General features: G+C 41.5%; 1 protein-coding gene across 7 annotated transcripts in view; it reads right to left on the minus strand.

The window, feature by feature from the left end:
• The window catches only part of kmt2a (lysine (K)-specific methyltransferase 2A), a 47,388-nt gene extending 39,992 nt beyond the window's left edge, over positions 1-7,396 (minus strand). For all 7 annotated transcript variants that reach the window (XM_037774610.1, XM_037774609.1, XM_037774606.1 and 4 more), the window contains exon 1: positions 6,621-7,396. In XM_037774610.1, coding sequence (XP_037630538.1) covers positions 6,621-6,872 — 252 coding nt within the window. In that variant the 5' untranslated portion in view covers positions 6,873-7,396. The remainder of the gene's footprint in view (positions 1-6,620) is intronic.
• Positions 7,397-8,132: the final 736 nt, after the last annotated feature.

Genomic DNA, 8,132 nt, shown 5'->3' on the forward strand with positions numbered 1-8,132 from the left:
ATAGATGTGTTAAGTTTTCAGGTTAGGACCCCGTCAGTCAGTTTGATGTTTGGGGAACACATCTTAAGAAGTCACTCCTCCCTACTCGCCTGAAAACAACATTTTCTTGACACATTCCAGGAAGCTTTCCTCTTGGATTTACTGTACAGACATGATGCCTCATCGCTTCCTGGAATGCAAATTGGTGATGATGAGCTCATACTCTTATATGCCCCTCTGATGACACATATCTCAAGAGGAATTCCAAGAATCACATCTGAAACAGATACTATACAAAGCAGCAAAAATGAGTAATACCAAAGGGCATTTTAGTAATAGATCCAATCTTAGCCACTGATTAGAACATTATGTTTCCTTCACCAGAGTGAATTACACAGTGGCACAGTGGCTTTGTGACCCCTGTCGGCCCCGAGCAAAAGGTGGACATTTGTTTTTTCAAGTGTCAACTGTTTTTCAACTGTTTCACATTTGCTCGACAGCACACTGACCAAAACAAACACTTTCCAGGGCAAGATGACTCCTCTTCCTACACCTCGCACATAAGGAGACGAGGACAGTCAACGGACAAAGACAAACAGACTGATTGGCACGTGCGCATGGTGTCTCTCTCTCGCACACACACACACACACACACACACACACACACTCACTCACACAGGGTGGCAGGCAACCACAGACACACCCCCCCTCCTACCTACCCAGGCAGGCAGCTTGAATTGAAGTTCTAATCAAAATAAAGACAAAGAAGACACGCCTACTCCTGAGTGCAATAGAGGACATAAAGTCTGAGGGACACCCCTACCCTTACCCCTACTACTACCACCACCACACACACACACACACACACACACACACACACAAAGAGTAAGAAAGACAACACAATTGCCGCCTTTCTCCCAGTCAGGCAACTCCTAAAGCATTCTGCTGTAGCAGAATAAAGCCATGGATGGGAGGGTCTGTGACTAATTCTCCTCCCAGCGTTGTCCCGTTGGGAGGAGGGGGGTCGCCCCGCACTCTTTGATATCTCTGCCTGCGCTCTTTCAGCCGCCCGCACTTTGTGAGAGCTAGAATAAAAGCAGACACAAAGCTTCCTGCTCCAATCCACACGCTGTCTCTGGGATGGGTAAGCGGGTGGAGGGGGGACGATGGGGAGCTGGGGGGTGGGTGGGGGTTCTTCCATTTAAATAGGCCAAACACCTGCTGGACTGAAGCCCCTTCCGCTCAAACACACTATTTCTCTCAAACCAGTGAGGCAGAGACGTTTGGGTTGATACATCTATTCAGCTGCACTTTTGTATGAATGATTAAACATTGGTAATAATGTGTGAGTGGAAGGGATGCAGCAGAAGGCAAGATATAATGGAGCAAGAACAAAAGGGGAAAATTATGCAAAGTCTTGTTAGGTGGACAGTGATAGTGGTTGAAGTTGTAGGTGATAAGGTCACACATTTACAAGAAACATCTACGTGGACTGCACATGGCATCAAAATAAGCAACGGCAATTTGGCCAGATCAAGAAAATTAATTCCCCACACACATACAAAAGCGAACAAATGCCTTCATTTGGACAGCAACAGCCGACAAGCACCCTTTTGAGCCACCCCAATAGGCTTAGTAATCCATTCCAAAGTGGCAGCTGTCAGAAGAAAAGTTGCTCTGCCTCTCAGACGGGGTTGTGTTTGTCTGAAGTGGATTTGGGTCTTTTCTGCCTGGATGGAGGAAGGAGGGGTGGCCAAGTGTCCGGCTGGCGCTCTGTTCAGGGTCGCCCTGTGAGCTCAGCAGGCTGCAGTGAGCCTGAACAATCCTGCCCTGGTCTGGCCAGACAGGCACTACACTGCCTCTCAATGAAATCACCATGCTGTGTCCGCAACTTCCATAGGCTTCAGGTTCCATGGGGATTTAATGATCCAGTCTGTCTCCACACATCCCAAATACTGCTATATTCTCATTCACTGGAGTAGGGGGGAGGCGGGACTCCTAATTACTTAAAAAGCTTTGAAATATCTGCCTATAAAGATTATGTTTAACATTAATGTTTCTCTGGAATATCATCTTTACACATCCCAGATACTGTTATACTCTCATCTATTGACAGTTTTTCAAAGTAGGGACTTAAAAAGCTTAAAAATATATTTGAACACAAAAATTATATTTCAAGTAAAATGCTTTTCTCCAGAAATTAAAACACTGATTGAAACTACAATATGTAATTCAAAATCAATTAACTCATCATGCTGTGTTTGCATGTTTCATAGGGATTTAATGGTCCAGTGTGTCTACACACATCTAGGGATGCACCGATACCGATACCGGATCGAATATCGGGCCGATAGAGACTTAGCTGGATCAGGTATCAGTGGCAATGGGTTCAATCTATTCTTATTATTATTCAATTGGTATCGGATCGGCACTCCGTATCGGCCGATACTCAAAGCCCAGATATCGGTATACCGGGACTGAAAAAGTAGGATCGGTGCATCTCTACACACATCCAAAACACTGCTATCACTGCCAGTCTTTAGGCGTATGAGGGACTCCTGATTATTGAAGAAGTGATTTGCTCACAAATATTAAGGGTTGGTTTATATCTACTTTTCAACTCCGGATGGATATGTGGGTTGTAAATAAACTTGGGATGCTGTTCATATATTTAATTTGGGATGTAAATAAATCTGGGATAGTTTATATATTATATTATATTATATTATATTATATTATATTATATTATTATTCTATGATGAGTTATTAGAGGAGAAGTGAGAAAGGGGTAGGGAAATATAAGTTTTACTTCTACCTACCCCTTTTCGGACACTATTACTCTTGTTTTGTTTGTTATTATTTTGTATCTGTTTACAACTAGTGTGCATGCAAAGACTGCTGTGCTCCAACCAAAATAAGCAAGTCTGTGGAGCAACTGGAGTTGGTGGTAAACATCCCCACACAGTGTAGCGATACTCCCACTGCAATGAAAAACGCATGCTGCTGCTCATCATGGAGAAGGAAGATGGTATCGGCCCGATACCCAAAGCCCAGATATCGGTACCGGGACTGAAAAAGTAGGATCAGTGCATCTCTACACACATCCAAAACACTGCTATTATTGCCAGTTTTAAGGAGTATAAGGGACTCCTGATTACTGAAGAAGTGCTCACAAATATGATATTTCAAATAATAGTTTATCATGAAACTTGGATGTTAGAAAGGAAGTATTTTCCATTATTCTACAAAGTCTGACTGCTACAGTATAATAGGAGTTATTATAATCTCCAAAATCATGACTCAAAATGTATGTAAAAATCCCAAGCATGTTTTCAAGTTCAGAATAAAAAAATAATAAATGTCTACAACTAGTGTGCATGCAAAGGACTGCTGTGCTCCAACCAAAATAAGCAGTCTGTGGAGCAACTGGAGTTGGTGGTAAACATCCCCACACAGTGTAACGTTACTCCCACTGCAATGAAAAACGCATGCTGCTGCTCATCATGGAGAAGGAAGATGGTATCGGCCGATACCCAAAGCCCAGATATCGGTACCGGGACTGAAAAAGTAGGATCGGTGCATCTCTACACACATCCAAAACACTGCTATTATTGCCAGTCTTTAGGAGTATAAGGGACTCCTGATTACTGAAGAAGTGATTTGCTCACAAATATGATATTTCAAATAAAATTTATCATGAAACTTGGATGTTAAAAAGGAAATATTTTCAAATTATTCTACAAAGTCTGACTGCTACACTATAATAGGAGTTATTATAATCTCCAAAATCATGACTCAAAATGTATGTAAAGGGCGCCTGGGTTAGCTCAGTTGGTAGAGCGGGCGTCCATGTATCAAGGCTTGGTCCTGACCGCGGCGGTCCGGGTTCGAATCCGGCCTGTGGCCCTTTCCGCATCCACTCTCTCTCTCCCCCCTTTCAAGACTCTATCCACTGTCCTCAATAAAAATGGAAAAATGCCCCCAAAAAAATAACTTTAAAAAAAAAAAAAAAAAAAATGTATGTAAAAAATCTCAAGCATGTTTTCAAGTTCAGAATAAAAAAAAAAAAACATACCTAAATGTCTAACTAAGTGTGCATGCAAAGGACTGCTGTGCTTGGTATCGGCCGATACCCAAAGCCCAGATATCGGTACCGGGACTGAAAAAGTAGGATCGGTGCATCTCTACACACATCCAAAACACTGCTATTACTGCCAGTCTTTAGGAGTATAAGGGACTCCTGATTACTGAAGAAGTGCTCACACATATGATATTTCAAATAAAATTTATCATGAAACTTGGATGTTAAAAAGGAAATATTTTCAAATTATTCTACAAAGTCTGACTGCTACACTATAATAGGAGTAATTATAATCTCCAAAATCATGACTCAAAAAATGTATGTAAAAATCCCAAGCATGTTTTCAAGTTCATAATAATAAAAAAAAACATACCTAAATGTCTAACTAAGTGTGCATGCTACTGCTACTGCTGTTCTCCAACCAAAATAAGCAGTCTGTGGAGCAACTAGAGTTGGTGGTAAACATCCCCACACAGTGTAACGTTACTCCCACTGCAATGAAAAACGCATGCTGCTCATCATGGAGAAGGAAGATGGTAGTTCGCTAAGGCGAACACACCCCCACATCACACGGTCCGTCAAGAAGGGGCTCGTTGTTATTGTAGCCAGCCCTACATGCGCACTGTCACTATAGCAAAGTCTCAATTTCTCTGCTAAAATCACACAGCAAACCCTGCAGATGTGCTCTCATTAGCACCTCAGCACTGCAGAGAGTGGGTTTGAGTATGTGGCTGCATCTCGAAAGCATTATAAAAGCGATATTATTGTGGTAATAGCTTCGTACTGTGCTGTGTGTAGAGAGAGAGAGAGAAGGGGGAAAACATGTCCACCTCCCATTTTTCCTATGCATCAGCAATAGCCCCGATGTGGCTAGCGTGGCGTAGTGCGTAGCATGGTAGCTGTCCTAGCTTAACACTAAACAGCAATCATTTAGTAGTGTGTGTGAGAGAGCTCCAGCTCCAGACAACTTTAGCTACCAGGCTTTAACCAGCTGCGTGGTAATAAGCTGGTAAACACAGCAAACCTGCAGCTTTAACACCAGCATGATGTAGAGATGTAGACAGCTAGTTAGCATGCGAGCTAACCAATCAGCTATTATAGCTTAGCCTCTCTGGCTGCAAGCTTTGACACCTTCACTACACTACTAAACACAGCCAGCCTAGTGAGAGCTCATGTTGTTCATACTAAAGATAGTTAGCTGATAAAACATGATCAAATGTGAAAGTAAAGTGGATAATAAGCTTCCTCTGGATATGATGCTAAGTTAGCTTGTTAACAAACCACCACAATTGTGTGTCCTCCTCCTTTAAGTTGACATATTTACACTATTATCTGTAAGGTCCACATGTTATACTCTTATTGAGCTCATGTTGTAAATACTAAAGCTAGTTTAGCTGATAAAAGATGATCAAATGTGAAAGTAAAGTGAATAATGGAGATGCTAAGTTAGCTTGTTAACAAACCTGTCCTCCTTCAAGTTGGCATATTTACACTATTATCTCTAAGGTCCACATGTTATATTACACCACAGGGACACTATTATAAGATAAAACACTGATATTTAACTGTAAAAAACATGAATATTAAAGCTAATAGAGGATAACTTTTAGTGTGTTGATGTATTAGAAGGCTTCACATCAAGCTAATGTCAAGTAGCTCACAGTTATTGTTTTAAAACACATATTTACAGTATTATCTTTAAGGTCTACATGGTATATTACACCACAGGGACACTATTATGTGATAAAACACATGTATTTAACTGTAAAAAGCATTAGTATTAATGCTAATATAGGACTTTTGATAGTGTTGATGTATTAGAAGGCTTCACATCAAGCTAATGTCAAGTAGCTCACAGTTAACTAGTAAAGCCAGTAGTGTAACAGCTTAGTTATACACAGTGTAGCTGCTGTGTGTTAACTATATGTTGTTATTAACATTATAATAACAACCAGGGAGGGTTTAATCATGGTGTTTTGGTGTTTTGGTAGATACACTACTGTTAGCATGCATGGATGTACCACTGAGATGAAGAAAACTTTCTCTCCAGTAGGACCTTTCTGATTATAAATGTGATTTTTGTGTTGTTTTGTAACTATTGTTAACATTAAAACAACATTACTGTTAAATAAAAAGAGTTTAAGGCCTGCCTGGATGTGTATGTAGCCTGGTCCTCTCTCTCACTCCCACTGAGATGAACTGAAAACTTTCTCTCCAGTAGCACCTTTCAGAGCATAAATGTGTTGTTTTTGTAACTATTCTTAACATTAAAACAGTTTTAATATAGTGGAATGAGTTTAAGGCCATGTAATTAACTCAAAGTTATAACAAGAGCATCCTGGAAATGACAAGTTTTGCTGCTTCACACAGCCACAACACTTAATGTTAAAGGAGGAGGAAATGTCAACGGTTGTGCAGAGAGAGAGTAACCGTTATAGCTCTTCATCTCTTCACAGAGTACAACCGTTTTAACCGCTGCTGTAACCGGGGTAACCGGTGCTGTAACCGGGGTAACCGGTGCTGTAACCGGGGTTAACCTCCGGTAACCGGTCCTGCTTACCTCCCCGCTGCTCGATCCACTCGATTCCCCCAAAACATCCCGAAATTTCTGCAGGTTGCTCCCGATAACCGAGGAGACCTGTAGTGCAGCGTCAAACCCGGGTCCGAGCCCGAAGGATGCGTTATGAGGAGCTCCGGACGAGACGCTTCGCAGAGAGGCGGTAACCCGGACACGGCCCGCTCTCCTCCCGGTACCGGAGTTGCAGCTCCCTCCGGGCCGAGCTGGGAACCGCCACCGACAGCTGTGCGCCATTTTACACTCTCTGTGCTGCCTGTAGTCTGTGTCTGGTCTGCTGCCCTGCGATCACAGATACCTCTCGGTGGGCGGAACCCTAACCCAGCACTGCACATAAACAACCTCTACCGCGGCGCTCCGCTCTCACTGGCCCGCACGGCGCTATGCAGCTTCCCGGGCGGAGCTGGAGGAACCCCGACAATGCATTCTGCTCAGCGGCCCCTGTTCACAGTCTGCATGGCTGGATCCTAATCAGGTTCAGGGGCTTTGCCCGGGAAAGGTGCCTCGCACTTGAATCACAAGGAAGACCGTTATAGCTGTGCAGTGTGGTTTCCCTTAAACAAGGGAAGTGAAAAGCTTTTTATTATAAGCTGCAGCCAGAACTCCCAAGATAATGCAATAGGAAACTATAAGACTTTTCTTTTTTGTTATGTGTTTTTGTTTTTTTTCTTTGTTTCTTTTTGTTTTTTTAACTCTACTCTGTCTTTTTGTCATTATTATTATTGCTATTTCTTTTCTTGATTGTGTTTTGGTTTTGGATGTTGAGGTTGTTTTCTCTAGTGTACTTGATGGGTTTGTCTGTAAGCTCATTTACTTAAAAGTTGGTTTATAGACTGTTGTAATTACCAACAGTGGATTGCATATATGAAAACAGCCTTGATAAAAAGGGGAAAAAATAAGTATAAAGTATTAAACAAAAGCAAAAATTGCATGGAGCATATAGTAATAGTAACCTGTAGTTATGCAGGCAGGGGTGTTGTGTGCATTGAATTCTGCACCCCTGGGAAGAGTATTGCTCTGCTGCCCCACTATAAGACAGTCTCTTCTGCACTATGTTCAAGATTCAAGATTTAATAGGTTTATTTGCCATTTGCACCTAAGTACATTGGAATTCTGAGCAGTTTACACCAAGTCAGCTTTAAGAAAAGAAAAAAGGTAGAAAAGGCAATACAGTACAAAATAAGTAGCACATTCAACTCAACACAAGAGATAAATAAATTATTAAAATATAAAACGCCCTCAGTGTAGTCAATAAATAAAATAAACTGCCCTCTGCATAGGAACGATACCCCCAGAATACAAATATACAGTATATGCTCATTATTCACTTTTTAACAGTCTCTTCTGCACTATATTCACTTTTTAACAGTCTCTTTTGCACTATATTCACTTTTTAACAGTCTCTTTTGCACTATATTCACTTTTTTAATAGTCGTGTATCACAGCTGTTACCCTGCACTATATTCAGTTCTAACAGTTTTCTTCATCTCCTTGTAT

The sequence above is a fragment of the Sebastes umbrosus genome, chromosome 7 (assembly GCF_015220745.1).
Source record: "Sebastes umbrosus isolate fSebUmb1 chromosome 7, fSebUmb1.pri, whole genome shotgun sequence".
NCBI lineage: Eukaryota > Metazoa > Chordata > Actinopteri > Perciformes > Sebastidae > Sebastes > Sebastes umbrosus.